Source organism: Symphalangus syndactylus, chromosome 16 (assembly GCF_028878055.3).
Source record: "Symphalangus syndactylus isolate Jambi chromosome 16, NHGRI_mSymSyn1-v2.1_pri, whole genome shotgun sequence".
Lineage (NCBI taxonomy): Eukaryota > Metazoa > Chordata > Mammalia > Primates > Hylobatidae > Symphalangus > Symphalangus syndactylus.
In genome coordinates this window covers 60,335,790-60,357,848 of record NC_072438.2, presented here as the reverse complement: position 1 = coordinate 60,357,848, position 22,059 = coordinate 60,335,790, and the positions used below count along the sequence as shown (strand labels likewise).

Sequence of the window (22,059 nt, the reverse complement as noted above, 5' to 3'; positions counted from 1 at the left end):
CATAAGCATATGAAATGCTCATCTTTATTAATACTCATGGAAATAAAAGTTAAAACATGAAGACAGGTTGATGAATAGGTACAAATACACAGCTAATATAAAGAAGAAATAAGACATAGTGTTTCATAGATCAGTAGGGTGACTATAGTTAACAATAATCTATTGTAAATTTCAAAACAGCTAAAAGAGAGTAATTCAAATGTTCTTAGAATAAAGAAAAAATAAATATTTAAGGGAATAAATATCCCAGTTACCCTGATTTGATCTTTATGCATTATATTAATCAAATTATCATATGTATCCCAAAATAATATATACATCATGTTTCAATTTTAAAAACCTGGGAAGAAAATACTATCAATTGTAAAGCAAAATAGTTAAAATAAAAACGAGTTATCTTTTCACATCAGTATGTTACTAAAAATATTTTTTTAAAGTTCTGAAAATACATTGTTGGTGAAGATGTGTTGTAATAAGAACACCATGGGAGTATAAGTATTACCACTATGAAAACTCATTTTATATCATCTTGTAAAGCAGTAAATGCATACACCCCCAACAATTCTACTCCTAAATGTGTGGGTACTAGATGTTTTCACAATAGTGAAAATGAAAAAATAAAAATAAGCAAACAAAATTTAGGTCCCTTAATTGTAGAATGAATAAGTAATTAATATTTTCATAAAAACATGCAACAATGGAAAAGAATTAACGACAGCCAAACTTACCAATGTGGATGAGCCTCAAATCCAATCTTGGGGAAAAAGTCATAGAAAATACATGTAGTCTGATTCCTTTTGTACATAAAGGTCAAAAGCAAGTTGAACTGGGCCGGGCGCGGTGGCTCACGCCTGTAATCCCAGCACTCTGGGAGGCCGAGGTGGGCGGATCACTAGGTCAGGAGATCGAGACCACCCTGGCTAACACGGTGAAACCCCATCTCTACTAAAAATACAAAAAATTAGCCGGGTGCAATGGCCGGCGCCTGTAGTCCCAGCTACTCGGGAAGCTGAGGCAGGAGAATGGCGTGAACCCGGGAGGCGGAGCTTGCAGTGAGCCGAGATTGCGCCACTGCACTCCAGCCTGGGCGACAGAGCGAGACTACGTTTCAAAAAAAAAAAAAAAAAGCAAGTTGAACTGGCTTTTGAAGCTATAAGTTGTCTAGTGATGCATCCATATAACTATTATGAAAAATAAGTTGTCGATAATCACAACATTCCCTTTTGTTATTATCCTGTCCTGTCTTCTTTTGATAGCACTATTTATTCTGCTTTTTGCTTCTCCTGCCCTCTACTTCATCTAATATTCACCTGTTTCAATCTTACCATTTTTTTTTTTTTTTTAGACGGAGTCTCGCTCTGCTGCCAGGCTGGAGTGCAGTGGCACAATGTTGAGTCACTGCAGCCTCTACCTCCTGGATTCAAGCAATTCTCCTACCTCAGCCTCCTGAGTAGCTGGGACTACAGCACGCTGCCACGCCTGGCTAATCTTACCATTTGTAATATACAAATTTGAATGTCTTTTTCTCTGTGATTCGTTTTCTTTCGTAATACAAATTTATCATATTACTTATCACATTATATCTTTACAAGATTACTTGTTTGTGGTTAATTTTATATTGCAACCACCTCAAAGACAGAGATTACAGGTCTTTATTTTTACAATCTTAGAGCATTTAGCAAAGTGTCTAGCATACACTACAAACACATACACGTTTCTTTGAATTGTATTTCGACTTAAAGTCAGTTTTTTGTAAAATCCTTTAGCAAGCCTCATAATAAGCTCTTAGCGTGGAGGAACACTTTGCTGGATATTTTTAAGGTTTAAATAAAATGTAAAGTGAGAAATTGTTTTAGCGGCAAAGCTATGAAAGTAAATATAGTGAAAATGGAATTAGGAAAAAGGATTCACTGTATGGATGTATGTGTGCATAAGTAATAAATGTGCATCACTTTTAACATATAATCATGTAACAATAGAAACGTTTCCAAACACTTTATTTTCAAATTATTCTCACCAAAAAATTAGTATATGCATTTTAAAAGCTTTGCTTTCAAGCTTATTGATAAAACTTTACTATGAAGAAATAGTGTTATTTTTTCAAATACTTTTGTAAAATTATTTTTGTTGTTTTTAACCTTGTAGTACAGCTAAGAGCTTGTTCCAGGAGTAAAAGTGCCAGTTCTACAACTTTTTGGTTGTTTTCTTTTGCTTCTATTAGTAATGTTTTTATTGTGGCTATTTATAGAAATCTTTTAAAGCCATCTTGTTAGGATTAGTTTAATTAAAAATAAATAATATAACTTATAAATCTACTTAATTGGCCATATGTAAACTCCACCATATGCTAATATGTTAAAAGCAAAGAAATCTGGAGAGAGTCACCCTCCTCTTCCTTCACGGTGCCTCACCTACTATGATTTCTCTTGACCATCAGAGAAAAGGTGGACAGTATCTGTGTGTTTATTAGATATTAGGAAAACTTAGTTTATGTTTTGCGTTTTCATTAAAATATACAACAAAATTTTTCTTGTGGCACACAAATTATGTGGCTTTGCACACCCCACTTTTGAGTGCCTATGAATTAATCTCATAACTGTCAATGGAGGGTGGGGAGATGAATGATCAGCCAGAAATTTTTTCAAAATTGTCACATTCAGATTATTGCCTCTTCACTACCCCAGTTAAGGACCATCATATTAGGTTATAGTGGTCTTTTACTCTAATATAAAGAAAAAGAAAATTCCAATTGAATGAGCATAAGTGTGAAGACAGATGAGTGGCCAGTTTAATACCATCAAATAACAGTAGTTCCCCAAACAGGATTTTTTAAATGTGTTTTTTTCAACTCCATCTCTCCTTCCCCCACTTCTTAATTCATAGAGTTAAAAAAGAAATGTCATAAAATTATGTTTAGGCTATAATCCCAACACATGGGAAAAAATATCAAGTGAGAAGAGATGGGAGGAAAACACCAGGAAAATAAAAGCTATAGATCATAGAACTATGAATTTCATTTTATGAACTTCGGATTATTATTGTTAATTTAAAAAATTGGGAAACCACAGTGTCTGAGATTAATCATGAGTTTATGCTTAAATCCGTGTAGGAAACAGAAAAATTCATAAGAAACTTCCATAAAAATCAATTTCATCAAATTTTATATTAGAAGAGTAAATATACACATGCAGGTGTATACAACACACCAGTGGATGAGAAAGCAGTTTCTGGAGCTTTCTGGAAGAGTGGCTGCACAAGACATGTTCTTTCTGTCACTTAATTTCTCAGGACCTCTGTTTCATTGTCTCTAAAACAAGTGAGTTGAACTCGTTAATCTCTAAAATCCCTTCCAATGCTAACATTATATAAGGTGTATGTGTCTGGAAAATTTGCAGGGAAAATCAATTTTTCATTTGAAACAAATATCAGAAGGAAACCTTCTAGATTTTTCTTCTTAAAGTGCAATTAGTTTCACACTTATTGAACATTTTCCATAGGCCAGAAACTGATAGGAACTTTACATGTATCGTTTCAAATTTTTATAAAAACCTTCAAGGATGAATTATAATCTCTATTTTATTATAAGTAAATTGACTATCAATGCAACTAACAAATGACTGAGCCAAGATTTGAATGTAGGTATGTCTGACCCCAGTGTTTCTATTCTCTCTACCACAGTGAGATTGTTTGTTGAAATAAATTATGAAAAAATGTGTTTTATTATTTTACCTTGGAGGTAAGGGCAATAATTAAAAGAGGTGAGGACTAATAATGATTTTCATTATTGTAGGTTATACTCTTATATTACTGGAAGGAATGGAGGACACCCCTTTTTCTCAAACTCAGCCACAAAGTTTGGTTTGGTTTATAAAATATTTTCTACATGTGTTTATTTTTTGTTTTCCTGAATGTTTGAAAACTATCATGTGTGTAGATACACCATCATGTATATTATTCTTGAATCTGAAATTCCATCTAGGTGGCAACAAATCTGTTGCATATTTTATGCTCAATTAAAAAGAAATTTTACAAGATTTTTATGTATTACAGAAAGATCACCATCTGTCCCCTATTTAATTAGGTCCATCCTGATTATGTTACATGTGCTCTGGCTCCCTTTAAGAAAATTTACTACATATACATGAAGGAGAAGCTTGCTAAAAATGAATTGTCAGCAAGAAACAGGAGAGATTTAAACAAAGAAACTCCTAGAAAACCTTAACAAAGAGAAATATCTCAAACCCGAGTCCTTAGATTCAGTAAAATAATAACCCTTCCCCTTCACCTCTCATGACTTCTATACCAAAATACAAATGCAACTTGAATCCAATCATTTTAGAAGCTTCAGGAGTTAATTCTTCTTTCCTGTTACTTTTCACTTTGGAACACCTTTATGCTTTGGGAACAATTTTAGCCAGGAGGGGAAATGCCAAAATACTATAGGGAAGGCTCTTTCTTGGGTAATTTAGACTAGATTTGAGGAAGCAAAATGTTGCTATAAATTTTATGTTTAAAAAATAACTCTGCCTGTGAAATTTCCAGTGGGTTTAACAGATGCAAGAATTTCAGGTAACAATAAAAAATTAGATTATCATGCAAAAGTAGGGAATTGTTAGAGGCTTCAAGGGGATAAAGGATAACGTATTGAGCTCTGGGTTCTGAGACTTGGGTTCTCTCCTTTGCTTTGTCATTAATTCTCTGATGTTTCAAACATTTACCTGAATTTTCCTACCTTAAAAATAAGTAGCAACAAAATCTCACCCTGCCCAGTCACTAGAAATATATAAGCATTGTAAGGATATGAAAATTCCCTTTTTCATTCATTTACTAATTTGTTTGCCAACTACACTTCAGGAATCTAAGTTCTGGAGAGATAACAATAAATAAAAAGTATCTGCTCTTATGGATCTTAAATTCCAGGAGTAAATAAACAAATAAATATATAGTATGTTAGAATTTATTAAGTAACATGCAGAGAAATGAATCCGTGTAAGAAATATGTAAGAAATATTTTCATAGAATGTTTAGGAAAAGCTTTTCTGAAGAGTGTCACTGAAGCAGGTACCTGACGAGTGAATGAGCCATACAGATATCCTGGAGAAGAGCTCCCTAAAGTAGGATCAGCATGTACAAAAGTCCTGAGGTGCCCTGCACATGTGGATTTTGGAAGCAGTCAGCCAGTGTACTGGAAAGGAGTGAGCATGGTAAAGTGAACGGGAAAAGACCTATTCAGAGTATTAGCAAGAAACAAACACAATTCCTAAGTCTAGAGTACGTGTTTATCTGTGAAAGAAATGGTAAACAGCAAATTCACTAAAAACTTGCTATTCTACCACAACATAGGAGCATAGCTGAAAGGGCTTTGATACTTTGGAGTGGCAGAATTTACTCCACACCAAATTGGTCAAGGCAATTGTTAGGAATGTAATTAAAAAGGAGGGAACATGACCAGGCAACTGGCAAAAATTGTCCCTAATTACACTATGCATTTTGAATAATTCAATCATAATTCCAAAATGGCGCTTCTTATTCCTCTTCTCTTTCTTTTTCAAGCCTTGTATTGCCTCCCCTTCGTTTCCATTCTTTTTTCCTGCCTTTCCTTCCTACCCCTCCTCTTGCTTTTCTTTGCGTCCCCTTGCTTCCCCTCCCAAAATGTAGCATACTGTATGATTTCATTTATATAACATTCTTATCATGACAAAATTATAGAAAAGGAGAACAGATTACTGGTTGCAGGTGTTAAGGAGAGGGAGGGAGTCAGCAAGAAAGAAGTGCTATAAAAGGGCAAAGTGGAGGATTCTGTAGCAATGAAAATGTTCCTGTACCTTTATTAATTTTAATACCCTATTTCTGATGTCGTACTGTAGTTTTTCAAGATGTTACCACTGGGGAGAATTAGATAAATTCTTTATTATTTCTCTTGTAAATCTACAAATATCTTGGAATAATAGTTTAATTTTAAATAATGAGCATCATGATACTAGAAGACATTTTGAGGCAATTGAACTCCCTCACTCACAACATACTTCCCCTATCATCTTCTGCTAATGCTGCCTTGGCACCAAATATTTTCTGATATGTTTATCCCTAGTGTAGTAAATGATCATTACCAATAATTTAAATTCATCTGCTGCCCTAAGCAAGCAAGCTGTAAACAGTGATGGATGAGCTTTATATATTGAGGCTTATGAGTATAGCCAGTTGAGAACAGAAAAAACACTTGGATGAACAAAGATGTTTTTTCAAGGAACAGGATAAGCTGATCTAAAGCTCATATAAGATAGAAAAGGGTCAGGAAACATTTGGAACATTTTGAGGAAGAAGAGGAAATTAAGTTGACTGTCCTCCTCCTTGCCACCTTCTATCAAGACAATGGTGGTGCATGAATTTTTCCACTTCACCAAATCTTCTACAATACTTGATGTTATTAGAATTTCTCTTTTTTCCTAAACTGATGAGTATGAAGTGGTGTCTTATGTTGTTTTATTTTCTAGGAATTTGTAGGACTTCCTGGTATATTCTGAATACTAATCTTTCTCAATAAAATATGCTGCAAATATCATTTCCCATTCTAAAATGTATATGAGTTCCTATACTATATGGTTTTATCTTTTTTAGAAAATGTTTTGCTAAAAGTTAACTGCAGCTATTAAAACCTTTAGTCACTCAAAATTGTGTGTGCACAGCAGCAGAAATAGACAAAAGTTTTAATAGGAGAGGTTAAAGTTTCAAAAAGTAGACATATATATATATGAATATATAGGAATCTGGTTTACAAGTAAAATGGCTATATGTCCTAGCTTGCTGGTGTTACTTCCCATTTATGCCTGCTGTCCAACCATAATAATTAATAATGTCCCCATTCAATTTCAAAAGCTTTTCCATATATATGGTCATTCTTTTTTTTTCTTTTCTTTCTTTTTTTTTATACAGAGAGTCTTGCTCTGTCACCAGGCTGGAGTGCAGTGGTGCGATCTCAGCTCACTACAACCTCTGCCTCCCGGGATCAAACGATTCCCCTGCCTCAGCCTCCCAAGTACCTGGGACTACAGGTACGTGCCACCACGCCAAACTAATTTTTTGTATTTTACTAGAGACGGGGTTTTACCATGTTGGCAAGGATGGTCTCGATCTCCTGACCTTGTGATCCACCCTCCTTGGCTTCCCAAAGTCCTGGGATTATAGGCATGAGCCACTGCGCTCAGCCATATGGTCATTCTATGTATGACAGGAGTAGACTTTAATATAAATAGGGGTACCATTGGCTATCCTTATCAAAAAGAATAAAATTTTATCCATAGCTTAATCTGTAACAAAAATAAATTGACATGAATTGAAAATATAAATGTGAAAATATATATTCAAACTTTCAGAAATAATTATGAGAAAATATTTACAACTTTAAGATGGTGAAGAATATTTTTAATGATAGGAAAACACAAACCATGTTAAAATTTAACATTTAAATCTTCCCTTTTGGAGACACTTTGGAGAGCAACGTGACAACCTGCGTACAAGCTCAAAGATACTCAAACCCTTGGAGAGTCCACCTTTTGTTACACACTGAAGAGGTTTTTTGCCCTTGTACACAAAGGGACTTGTACAAGACAATTTACTGCATCAATGTTTATAAATATTTAGAAATGACCTATGTATCAGTTTGAAGAAAGATAAATACATTATGGTAACTCAAAAAATGGAATGCATTGCATCAGTTAAAACAAAAGAACCAAAGAAAAATTTTTACAAAATCACAGGGAGGCAGATCTTGACCCTTTTCTCTCCAAATTGACTGGGTCACCTGTTTGCTGTGCTCTGCATACAGGGAGTGCTGAAGGCAACTGTACATTTCATCAAATACTATTTCTGTAAAAGTGGAGAAAAACGGGACAGTAGATATTTTTTATAGCTTAAGATTTCTTAGCAAATAGAATTTTTTTTAAAAGCTTGTCTATAGAATATTGTGTGTTAGCCACCAAGTGATATCTTAGATGTAATGAAAAGTGTGATCTTAGAAAAAAGTTCGAGGATACATTTTAGAATTTAAAATACTTCCAAAATTGCTATCCTATCCTATATTAAACTCATAAATATCTCATATTAGTTCATACGAAACTTTGGAGCTCCCAGAAAAAAACACATGAAACCTTAATTTAAATATATATTATTTTCACTTTTCTTGGGTCAATCTGTTATTTACACGATACGATTACCTCTAACACTTGTTTTAATCTAAGATTATTTTTACTTTAAAAGGCTTTTTAATTTCTGTCTATATTTCTGACTTTTGACTGTTGAAATGTTTGCTCTAATCCATTAAACTAATATTTGCCCTTGCCTCATGGAGGTTTGGTTATCTCCATTGGGCTTGAAGAGTATTTCTGTTTTTCATCTTTAGTTTCACTACTGACCATCAGTTTAGCATGGTGTTAAAACTGAATATCGAGAAGCAATAGAGATATCAGTCCTGAAAAAGTAATCTGCTCTCTGAGATTGGCAATTTGGCATTGACGATGAGGAACCTCACCATGAACTAAGACTCTGATCTGTGTCATAAATAGTATTGAAGGTGCGGGGTGGTGGCAGTCAGTTTTAATTTTGCTTCTTCATCTTTAAGCTGAAAATCCCTCATATTTCTCATTTCTCTTCTAAAAAGCCTCGTCAGACGTCTCAGAGATGACAAAGTAGTTAATGTGAGTATTTCAGTAGAATAATCAAAAACCTATATTTCTCTACTTTGTATTTTGATTAGAAATTGGGTTGTGTTGTTGATCATATGAATTGCCCTATTTGGGAACTATTAAAGTATACTTTAAAAATATATTTCACAAAATAACCGTACTTTGCATTTTATTCTGTGTTTCTTCAGAGACATCCAGGGTGTGCTCATCAGAACATAAACTGGCAAATACCAACATGCTTAATGACAATGTGGCATGCCATTTGACTTGTGAGATGTGCTGTATTTCATTTCTTTGACTGGCTTTGGTTGTTTGGTAATTGTCAGGGAAACATCTGGTTACTGTCACATACTTTAGTATCCGATCTCATTGCATGACATTTTGTTCTGTGATATTTGGTTCCCACTTGGGACTAGGAATTGGAAACCTAAAATTCAGTTCCATTTCCAACATAATAATAGGGAATTGTCCTGAATAATGATGTTCGAGGTTCCCAGTAATGGAATTTCAACACGGCACTTTGGAAACATTGGAAAAAAAATAGCAAATTGTTATCAGTAATTTTCTTTACAAAAATACAAATACATAATTAGGCCTCAAACTGTTTGAAGAGGCTACTCTGGAACTTTTCTTAGTTTTGAAAATATTACTCTTTAGTTTTTGGACTCAAGACAAATTCTGATGAACTCTCTTACAGTGAAGTCATATACCTACATACCTTTCATTTTCCCTTTCAATAACTTTTTATTTTGTGTAAAAAAAATTAGAAATGTTCCTTTTGGAATTTCTGAGTGTATTTCTCTAATCTTTAGGTTTTCTGCACCATATTTTGTATATTCATAGGTTCTCTTCACTGATTCTCCAATAAAATAAAGTAGGAAAGAACTTAGATAATTACCATTTTGCCTCTGCCTGAACTTGGCACATAGCTCAGTGCTCATGAGACTGTAATTCATATTCTGGAATCAGATTGGTAAATACACTCTTACCATTCAATACTGTTGCATCTCTCCAAACTAGTCCTAAAACTTGCTGCTTTCCTCATCTATTTGCTCCTAGAAAGTGTTGTGTGATTTCAGGTTTCTCCAGGAGACTTATTAAACTCACATGCTATTAAGCTAAAACTGAAGCAATCATCATTCAGAGAAAGGGATAAGCTATGTGTTACAGTTTTCTCAAATAACTCCTTTCCTAAAACAAAATGCACAAATCGAATATCTTAGAACTAATTCTAGAGGAAGTCGATTTTGTGGAGATTTTCACATAGGAAGTTTATTGGGGAGTGCTCTTGGGAGTATCTGAGAGGGAGCAAAGAAATAGGATTGAGAAAAGGAAAGAGTTGATATGAGACCAAGACACAACAAATGTCTCAGCTTATTGCTCAGGGGATGACCCTATAGAATCATCCACAATTGAGCAAAGAGGCACGATTTATGAGCCTTCACTGGATGTCACTGCCCTGCTGGGGCCACGCAACTTGCTTTTAGCTGTTGGGGAATAATGCCTTGTGTCTAGGATCCAGGCAGTGCTCCAGCCATGTACCACCCAGGATGCTAAACTCTGAATTGTTTTCGTAGAAATAGAGATGATAGGTGTGTTTGTCCTCATTTCCCAATTTATTTATGCAAGGATTAAAAAAAAGAAATTATTACAGTATTACCATATGTATTACAATTAAGTTTAAGAAATTATGATTTAATGCTGCATCTTCATGTATGTTTACATTTCTTGACTGTGAAATGTGCCAGGTACAGTCTGTGTTTGTGCATGTAAATTTTGATTAACTTTTTATAAATCTGTGTATATTTTTATGGTAGTAAATAATAAAATAGGCTAGTATCTACATATATTTTATGCATTAATGACATAACTTTTTCTTAATTTTTCAATATTTCTAGGTTATACAGTTCGTCTGTGAGTTTTTTCAAATTGTCATAAAGCTCCAAGAAATTTTTCAATACATTTATTCAAAAAAATCTGCATGTAAGTGGACCCATGCAGTTCAGACCCACATCGTTCAGAGGTCAACTACAGTCATAATAATTACAATAAAGAAAAGTATACACAGACTAGGTTTCAGATTATAGCTCCACTTTTTGGGGGTGGGCAGTGGATAATTCAAGAGCTTTTCAGAAATGTCCAAAGTTCTATAAATGTAAACTTTATGAACATTTCAGAAATATGTTTTAGATTGTTTATTGTTGAGAGGATTTTTTCCAATAACATGTGTTATATGCTTAGTTTTCTGTATCATTATTATAAACTTGAGTATTGTTGCAAAATTCTGTGAAAAAAAAGAATTTAACAGAACAGGTAGTTATACAGGATAGAATATTCAAGATACATTTGTCAATTTTCTTGTGCCCCCTATTCCCTGTGGGTTAGAAAATTGTCACTTTCACTTTCTATAAAGGTGATGGTTTGTATTGGTTGGGGTAAAAAACTAAATTATGGTTAAACCATTGTTTTACTAAGACATGTAACTTTTCTAGAAGCCCTCACGCTACTAGGGCTGACCCTTCCTTTCAAAAGAACATTATGAAATATCGTTTCTCTTGGTCTTTAAACCAATCATCTAACACACATTGTCACCTCCTTACACCTCCTGTGGTAAGAAAGCCCTGTCCATGCTTTGGTTCTTTTCACATTATCTTAGCCTCTTGTATTCTGACGCTTTAGAAAGCCCATCTTCCCAAGAGCAAAAATTGTGGTTCAGGAACAAACTACCGCCTCGTGAGCTGGCCCCATGCCCAGGAATCCACAGTGCTGAGAGAGGCATGCCTTTAATATAAAATGATGATCTAGTCAATAGTCAGAAAAAGATTTTCTGGAAAAGAAAGAAATACTACACAAATCAAACTTGAAATCTATGTAATGAAGTAATCACTTGAGCACATGTGGAGAGTTTGAGGGTGACCCAGTCATTACTTTAGCACATAAGGAAACTTTTAGTAAATGTTCACAATTGACCAGAAAGGGGAGAAAACCATCACATGCTAAGCACTTAATTCTGGCCAGGCATTATAGAAAACAGTGAACAAATATGATAACTTTCAATGCTAATGACTGTCCCAAGTGTTACGAATGATTATCCAAGATTTTTGTTCATTCTTTTTTTACCTTAAATGAGGTAACTTTTCTAAGTTTACTTCTAGAAATTGGCAGAGTTGGGATTAAAAGTTATGTTTCTCTGATTGAAAAGTACATGCTATTCCTCCCAAAAAGTATCCACAATGTGAGATGTGTCATTAAAGTGAAACACTTTCATTATTCTTAGAATTGCATTTCTGAAAAATTGAACATTGGGCTATAAAGAATATCGTTCTGAATTGTTTTATTTTTTGGAAAGTACACATATAATGGAAAGAAGAGTGATTTTAGTCAGGATACCAGCTTCATTATCTAGCAGTAAGCTCTGGGAAGTAAAATGAATTTCAATTTTCTCATTTATAAGATTAAGATATTAAAATAGAAGGATAGGCCGGGCTCGGTGGCTCATGCCTGTAATCTCAGCACTCTGGGAGGCCGAGGCAGACAGATTACAAGGTCAGGAGTTCGAGACCAGCCTGGCCAACATGGTGAAACCCTGTCTGTACTAAAAATACAAAAATTACCCAGGCATGGCGGCACACGCCGGTAATCCCAGCTACTCAGGAGTCTGAGGCAGGAGAATTGCTTGAACCTAGGAGGAGGAGGTTGCAGTGAGCCGAGTCGTCCCACTGCACTCCAGCCTTGGAGACAGAGCAAGACTCAGTCTCAAAACAATAAATAAAATAAAATAAAATAAAATAAATAACGTAGAAGGATAGAGATAAACATTTCAGCTAATTTGCTGCGTTTGATATAGCACCCAAATTTTAAACAAGTTTTCTGGTAACAGGACTGTGTTGCGTCTTAAAGCCTATTTATGGTATTTTGAATGCTGAGTGCTTCTATAATCACCTAGCATTGGGTTATCCCAACCATAATTGTATTTCCTTTGCAGAGGTCTATTTTGTTGTAGGTCTGATAGCTCCTTGCTTGTTGAACTACTGACAGCACAATGGAGATGGAATTTCACATGGTGAAGACAGGAGGATAAGATACAAAGCACTGTCAACCTTTTAGCTATGATTGGCTTCACCAGTAAATTATCAGCGAAGGATGGATTTTTTTCCCTCATATACCCATTAGACAATACATCGTCCCATGTGAACTTAAAATTACATAAACTCATAGTTAGTCTAAATATCTAGTGAAAAGAGATCACAACCGAAACAAAAATCAAAATGGAAAAGATTATAAACTACTTAGCAATAAACCTAATGAGAAATGTGCAGACCATATAACAAGGCTTGAGGAAAAGAAAAATTAAGTACGTGGTTGGAGAAAACTCTATATTACAAAAATGTTTACTTACCCCAAATTAATGACATTTTTGGCTGTCACAACTGGTAGGGCATTACTGGCATCTAGTTACTAGAGGCCAGGGATGCTGCTAAGTATCCTTGCTACAAGGTACAGGGCAGTCCAGTATAAAATATCAATAGCGGAGAGGCTGTGAAATCCTTGCCCTGAACTGTCTTTAACAGAGAAAATCATGAATATAGACTCTCTTATGGGTCAAGTCTAATTTGAAAACAAAGGTTCTTGGCCCAATAGTTTAGATTTTCAGTCAAGATCTTACGTTTATTTTTACTTTCCTATAACATTAAAGGACAGTTTGAGATTTTTGTGTTTATCAAAGAGGAATGATAGATTAGAAAGTCTGTGAAACATTAGGTGGTGATTAAAGAATTATGGTGCTTAAACCTGGGTAGATGTTAATGGTTCAATAACATTTTTAAGAAATAAGATAATTAGGAGGGAAGGTTTGGCAAATGTGACTGTATTTACGAAAGATCCTTGTAGCTTTTGGCTACATAACGCAAGCATTCCTTTGTTTTATTCATTGTTTGTTCCAGATGGATTTACTAAATTGTTCAGAGAAGGGGACCCTTATTATTTACCTATCTTATAGTTGCACACAGTAGGAACATAGGAAAGGAACCAATTTAGTAATGCATTTGGACTCAATTCTGCAATTCTATTGGGAAAAGGAAGACTAAAAAAGACAGAAGCTAGGACTGTAAATGATTGTGGGACCCTGGGTATAAACTTCCATGGATAGGATACAAAGTCACTGGGATCAAACACGTGCATTGGCAGGGCATAAGAGTTAAGAGACATTACTTTGTAGTCATGTAGACATGTAGACATGTCATGTCTCCTTGATCGTGTAATTTCAAACATTTTTGTGCAAAAAATCATTAAGAGCAGTGTTACTGCATATAAACTGTCGTAAATTATCAGAAGTTAGTGGAGGCTACCATGAATAGATTTATATTCATGATTATGTTTTTTTATTATTTCTCTAGTAAACAGAGAAGGTCAAGTATTTTTAAAAATCACAACCCTCAATAGCATGTCTATTCCACACTAAATTTTCTGGCCTACACCAAACTCACCTAATTTGCATATTGAGATATAGGTCAAATGTAGTTATTCGATCCTATTATGTGTAGGGCCATTCGGACAACCATACAAAAACTTTAAGGGAAAAGTGTTCCATAGTCATATGGCATCCCTATGATTATGAGGATATTCCAAAAAAAAATCTATGGGTTGATTAAGTAAAGATTTACTGGGCAAAACTGTACATGCATGCCTTAGGAGCTGGTTAAGGATTTTTTTGTTAATATGAAGGTTGGAGCAAACAATTCTTGTATTGACTTATGATTCCAGGTGTGAAAGACCAATTCCTAACTATAAGTTCTGTGGTCTTAAGTTACGTGCCCTATATTAGTTTCCTAGGATTTCCATAACAAAGTATCACAGACTGGATGGATTGAACAACAGAAATTGATTATCTCACAGTTTTGAGGGCTAGAAGTCTGAAATCAAGGTGTTAGCACAGTTGGTTCTTACTGAGGGAGAATCTGTGCCACACCTCTCTCCCAGTTTCTGGTGGTTTACTGGCAAGCTTTGGTTTTCTTGGGCTTGAAGACTCACCCTAATTTCTGCCCTCATGTTCACCTGGTGTTCTTGCTACAGACTGATTGTTTGTCTCCCCAAAATTTCTATGTTGAAACCGAATCCCCAATGCAATGGTAGTAAGAGGTGGAGGGGGCCTTTGGGAGGTGATTAGGTGATGAGAGGAGAGCCTTCTTAAATTAGATTAGTGCCTTTATAATGTAGATCCTGGAAGCCTCCTCCTCCCTTCTGTCATCTGAGGATACAGTGAGAAGGCAGTCATCTATGAACCAGGAAGCAGGTTCTTACCAGAATTCAGCCAAGCTGGCACCCTGGTCTCAGACTTCCAGAATTATAAGAAATAAATTTCTATTGTTTATAAAAACCACTCTATAATAATATTATTATAGTAGCTTGAATGGACTAAGACAGTTCTACCTGTGTGCAAGCAAGTGTCTAAATTTCCCCTTTTCATAAAGACTAGAGGTCAGATTAGAGTCAGATTAGAGGTCCACCCTATTCTAGCCTGATCTCATATTAACTAATTGCATCTGCATTGACCCTGTTTCTAAATAAAGCCACATTGGAAGGTACTGGGAATTAGGACTTCAACCCATAATAGTCCTTATGTTTAGTTTTCTCCAATACTAGGTTTAATTAATTTAAATGATTAGGGATAATTAATTTTATAATGAGAGAATTCTTATATGTGTGGAGAGACACAGAAATGTTTAAAAATGGGGAGAATGTAACAATAATTCCAGGTTCTGAATACTAATTGCCTCCAACAATCTCTACGAACATTACTATGGAGTCTTTACTCATTGAAGCAGCTGAGGTAGATGATTGGTCTAAATAAAGTCTATCATTTTCTTCTGAGTCTAATAAGGGAATACATATCACATAGCTGTTTAATATAACCTGGCATTGAAAATGAGTAGAAAGAGAAAGATAAGCTAATTGTTGCAAGTTGAAATGTACTGATTTGACTATTTCTCAGGAGATACTGGAGGATGAAATGCAGAACTTTCTAAGATGAGGAGAAATGATTGCTTACACTGACTCGAAAATAGCATTTAGTTTCATGTTTTGCTGCATGAGAATAAACACAAATTGTAAAATGCATTTCATGCCCAGTATCTGATTTGTCAGGAAAGCAAATAAGATATTGTTTGTATCTTTACTTACATGCATACCATCTTTCAGTGTTTTTTTGTTTTCCTCAGTGGGAAAGCCCCCTAAAACAGATATTTTTCTTGTAACATTTTATAGGTATTGACTTAAACACCGTTGATAGCTGAACATATTGATTATGTCACTGAAAAAAATGGCTATCAAGACATTTAGTGTTTATATACTCGATGTTAAAATCTTTTTAATGCTGAGTTGATTCGACTAGTGACCCCAACCCTAATACTTCTTGTAACCATAAAAAGCAGTCTTTTAAAAATTGTAATACCTCATGAAACACTGGTTTTAATTTACTTCTCCTTGAAAGACCTCGCTGGGAATATTTGCGTTGTCAGCAGCTTAAATTGACCACAGAGATAATAACTAAATAATTTAGAAAACTGTAAGATGATTTAGGCATTTAAGATGTGTATAAGGTAATTAAAACCAAACTTTAGGAGGGGTAAGGCCTCACTGTAGTTGGTTATTCTATAGCTGGGGTCACTGCCTAAGTTGTATGAAGGCATATGTTCAATTTACGGTTGTAATGAGGAACATGGGGTGTTTTGATCCTTCATTTGCTGTGCTCATCTCTAGAGGATGCAACTGCCTGTATTAAACAATGAACATGGACTCTTTTGTGGTGGATAATAAAAATGTGTAAGATAATACATGCCACGTGCATGTATGTTTGGCATATGGCTTTTCTCTGTGTATGAAATTGTTGCTCTTTGTTGCTATCATGGAACAGGCTCATAGAAATGTTCATTATTAGCCACTTAGGAACAAGACCAATTCCTTTGACCTCATTAGTTTGATCGTGATTATTCCATTTTAACTAATACATGGTATTTATGAAGATGTTTTCCATAGATTATTCACTTGCAAGGGTATTTTGTGTTTTATTTTTTACTATTCTGCAAAAAGACAGATAAAGTTTAGGTGATAAAGTTTTCTTTTGTCACATGTTGAATGTAGTAAAAGACAAAGCAGGTTTTTTCTTTTTTCTTTTTTTATTTTACACTTAAAAAATGAATGACATCAGGGTTTCAGATTTTTTCTATATGTCGATATACTTGAAAATACTAGCACATACTCTTGGGATAAACTGAAAGAAACATTTATAACATCATATTGTGGTACAGGTTGAAGTAGAAGGACCAGCTTTTTATTCAGTGAAAACTTGCATTCATCCCAATATAAAGTTTGCAAAACAACAGTGAGCCTAGCTATATCCAGGGCCCTACTCTTGGCTTAAAACAAAACAATGCAAATATAATCTTTCAATGGTAAAGAACATATGAAAGAGAAAGATCTTGAAACCTCTCTAATTTGGACAAACAGGTGAAGAATAATTGGAATTGGTGGGAAATATAGGAATAGAAAGTGTGTTTATGTCATAGTCTCATTTAATAAGATGTAGCAAACAACCATTTGGTTTTTGCACCTGCAGCACTGCTGTCTCCTTGGTGTACTCTTCTTCACTAGTTGCAGTTGTGTGGGCTGCCAAAATCTTCACCTTGCCTCTCTGTGGTCATGTCACTGAAGATTGGTCAATCACAATTCCCAAATCTCTTATACTGATTGGTCTAGAGGTTGGTATGTTATCCAAACCTGGCCAATAAGAGTTATATCTAGGATGTTTACCTTTTTGGATCTTGTAGTAAAGGAGTTGGGGGTTTTTGGTTTTGGAGTAGGAAAGAAGTAGACTAGAAGCAATCTAGCCTAACCAAATAAAACCAATAAAGGGTAAGAGAAAATGAATGTCTGAGAGGAAGCAGATCTTCGTTACTTCACTTCTAAGTACTCATAGAACTCAGAGTTCCTTTTTCTCCTGAGCATCCTTCAAAGATATTCCTCTTCCTTTTTATTTTTATTTTTTCAGTTTAAGTTGGAGAAGTCCTGCTTCATGAAATAAACAAGAACTCTTAATCAATATAGTATCTGTTTGCATGTATATGTCCTACTTCTAATGTACTAGACATCTTCTCTTAAATATTTTAAGCTATATATATAACTTTATTTAGACAAAGTTTGGACCAGCTGAACCCTTCACTAATATGAAAAAGGTAAATTTTACTTCACTGAATAATCACAAACCTTGAATTGGCAGCATCCAAATTATTAGAACTGTGCAGCATTAATGCTGATCTATGTAAATTGGGTTCATAAACTTGTTTGGGCCCTGGAAGCAACTTGCATTATTATGTATTTTTTCTCTCTAATTTTCAAATCAAATTCATTGGTCATTCATCCCCTTGAAATCAGATTCTGCAGCCACCTGGCTTTCCTCCAAAAGTCTTCCATTGTTTCACAAGCCATCCTCGTTTCCAATTCATTTTTCTTTATCCACTGTGTAAATTAGGTGGACCTGAATATTTAGAAAAGATTGAAAGCATTTGGTTGTTATTAGAGTAAAGATAGCTAACTCACACATGTGAAACATTAAAGAAAACTTACAAATGTTTGAGTAATTTTTTTTTCTGTTGTTGTTGTTTGGGGCTGTGGGGCATTTAACCACATCCTGCCGTGCACACAGTTGAGCTTCTCTCTTTATTACCAGGTAGAGTTTCTGACTAATAAAACAAACAAGGACAATATTTTAATTTTCTTTTCCCAACATTTTTATTGTTTTTATTTAAATGTAACATACTATACACTGTTCAGCCTTTTGGGAGTTAGGAAGAGGGAGTGATTCTATGTCTTTATGAGGAGTATTCTCAGAACCAAAACTCAAATGGACACATATTCGTGGCTGATGCACTTTAACTTTGTGGGCCTGGGACCATACTCCTACAGAGGCAGATCTCTCAGTATCTCCAATTTTTTTTTTTCCAAACCTACAACATTCAGGGCTGAAACTTCTTTTTTTTTTTTTTTTTTTTCAGTAGTTGCAAAAGGGACCAGAATTCTATTTCCATTTCAAGTAAATATGCCACTTTTAAATGCAAGAGAATGTCATTACTCCTTACCAAACAATCTTTCTTTCTCTCTCCTTCCTTCCCTCCCTCCCTCCCTCCCTCCCTCCCTCCCTCCCTCCCTTCCTTCCCATCTTTCTGTCTTTTCTCTCTTTCCTTCCTTCCCGTCTTTCTGTCTTTTCTCTTTCTTTTCTCTCTTTCCTTTCTTTCCAGCTCTTTTTCACCCAGGCTGGAGTGCAGTGGCAAGATTATAGCTCACTGTAGCCTCAAACTCCTGGGCCCAAGAGATCCTTCCGCTTCAGCCTCCTGAGTAGTTGGGACCACAGGTACATGCCACCACGCATGGCTACATTTGTTTTGTTTTGTTTTGTTTTGTTTTGTTTTGTTTAAGAGAGGGATGTCTCACTAGGTTTCTCAGGCCTGTCTAGAACTCCTGGATTCAAGCCATCTTCCCACAGCCTCCCAAACTGCTGGGATTACAGGTGTGAGCTACTGCACTAGGCAGGTTTTTTGTCTTTCTGTGACGGAAATGTGGGAGAGACAGGGAGATGTTTTCTATTTTTGGCCTCTGCAAGCTTTAATACATTTTGCTAGAAGCTGTTTTAGTGTCTTGAGTACTATAATGATGACTGTTTACACATAGTCTCTTTAGTAATCTAAATGGCTATGTGAAATAAGAATCCAGTTTGTGCCCTGTTTGCTGTTACTGTGGTCATCCAATGTGTATTTGTCTCACCAAACATTTAATTTTGGTTGTGGGTGGTCTATGTTTATGTGTCAGGTGCAATTATTATTTTAAAATAAAGGAAAAAAAGATACCTAGTTTTGATAGGAACGCATTACATTATAGCTCACAGACTGAGTTACCAATTAAATTTTAACATCCAGATTCCAACCACAAAAATTAAACATTTTTATAATCTCATTTGCCAAAAAGCAAGTTGGAAGCAAAGTATGATGAAATGCAATTTAAACTATAAGCCAAAAGACAGTGCCTCAAATGTGTTTCTTCTGAAATACAATTTTTTTGAGGAATGGGAAAAATATGACCTTTTATGGGATTATACAAAAAATTTCTTAATAAAGCAATTTTTAAAAATAACAGATTAAGTGGAAGTGCTGGTTAAGTATTGACACAAATAAGTTTGTAGGAGAATCACAGAACGCCAGCATTTCCAAAGGTTAAACTTTAGTAAGACACATTTAGTGAGTCTTTTTTTTTTGTACCAAAATACTGTGTCCAAACAATAAAACGTTTTTTCAAAACAAGAAATATGAAGATAAAACTGCAGCATCAATATACTATTACAGTTATTGCTTAAAAGTATTTAGAACACATAGTATTTTTCTGCATTTTTAAAATCACTACAGACACTGCAAATAAGGCTTCTGTATTTATTTAGTGGAATACAATGTGATGATGATTGGCAAACTCTTATGTACTGTTTTCTATACCTGCTCTAACAAAATGAATTTTGATATGGTTACATTATGGAACCTTGTAAAGCTCTTTAAATTTGCAGAAAACAAGTTTTATTTGGTTTTGTAAAGACTAGATCATACAGCTAGAACAGGTTTTTGTATATGGTTACACATATACCAGTATATATTTGATTTGCTCAGTTTAAGCCCCTGGGAGAGTTGCACTTCATACCAAACTCTTTGATAGTTCCTTTGGGAAAGATGCATTATGTGGAATTTACAGAGGGTTTTTAGAGATGTGGACAGCCTCTTTACCGCCATGACATATGGCAAAAAAATCATGAGTAAATAATGAAGCTAGGCTATTTAAATGTATTTAACAATTAATTTTCCTTTTTTTAGTATATTCTTGGAGGCAAATTGATGTATTGAAAGAGAAGAATTTGGCCTTCTGGTCTATTTCTTGAGACAGGAAGCCTCAAGTGTAATATATGTTTTCAAATGATAGCAGACATCTCTCATTCAAGCCATGGCACAGCATTGCCATATTTATTGTTGATGGTTATTACTGCAGAAGTGCAAATTAAGTCAACTGATAGCACACGGGCATTCATACTGCTTCCCTAATCCCAACTCCTATTTTTGATGTGTTCGCCAAGTTTTAAAAACACTTTGTCGTGAACATGCATGTGGGGTGCTGAAGAAAAAGAAAAGATAAATCAGAAGACAGCTGCTGAGATACTCTTTAAAACCCCAAAAGATATTTAACATCCTATTAAATAAATAACTTAGAAAGAAATAGAAAGGGATGAAGGCAGAATGCACAAGCATACCATACTATTTGTATTGTTAGAACAGTTTCACACTAACATGTTTATATTTTTAAATCCTATTCAATTATTCCATGAGACCACATCCAGAACTCCTTTGGTTGTGCATATGATATGACCCAAGTGCTTTCCAGTAAATGCTTGCATGTATTACTGTTCATTGATTCATTAGGCTTGAATGAGCAATGAAGTCTTTGATATGAGTTTGTATTCCATAAATAACTTTCCCGAAGATCGTTCATTCAACAGATTGTTCTATGTCCTTTAAGTTCTATCTCAGAGGTTTAAAAACAAAAACTTAACAACGACAACAACAACAAAAAACCCGGCCACAATGTTTTTTCACTTGGGAATAACTTCTATCCCATTCGATCTGCCTATATCTTGATTATAAGACATGACACAGAACTAATTAAAAGAACATCATATGTCAGCAGTGAATACAAAAACCTCCAAAGGCTGGCTTTCTTTTAAGCAAGCAGACATCTGCAACGTGTCTTTGCCTTTCAATCTACTGTCTTCATGAAGAATATCCACTATTCTTGGCAAAAGAGCCATTGGTTCTACTGCATCCACAAACATTGCCTTCCTCTATGAGTGTACCACCATTGGAAGAAAGTGAGCAGAGGTGTTTTTCCTTCGTGTTTTCTGTCCTCTCCTTGGAGCTCCTTTTCCATTCAATGCCACATACATTTGCCTCCCATTATGCTGCCAGTTAAAGGATGCATAGGTATTGTATCCATTTTCCTCTATCCTCTCCTTCAGCTTACAGTCATTGTTAAATTCTTTCTGCAAAGGAAAAACAGACTCTTTTATTCCTATGGTGATTGTACTTGATTTCATTTGATAGAAACCACCCAGAGAACTCCAGTCCAAGGATTCTGTTTGTAGTTGCCATTTGTACCTAAGTTGTGCACTTCATAATGTCAACAATAGAAAAGTAAATCTCAAAACCGAAAAACACATTCTGTTTGAAAGCACGATACATTTTAATTGATCATCATAGCCACTTTTTGAAAGCCCTTTTAACAAAGCGGATGTGCTTTG

At 35.0% G+C, this 22,059-nt stretch overlaps 1 protein-coding gene across 1 annotated transcript in view; it reads right to left on the bottom strand.

The window, feature by feature from the left end:
* Window positions 1-16,850: 16,850 nt before the first annotated feature.
* FGF10 (fibroblast growth factor 10) overlaps window positions 16,851-22,059 on the bottom strand; it is a 90,253-nt gene continuing 85,044 nt past the window's right edge. The window contains exon 3 of the mRNA XM_055246266.2: window positions 16,851-21,801. Within this exon, the coding sequence (XP_055102241.1) occupies window positions 21,604-21,801 (198 nt within the window). The 3' untranslated portion in view covers window positions 16,851-21,603. The remainder of the gene's footprint in view (window positions 21,802-22,059) is intronic.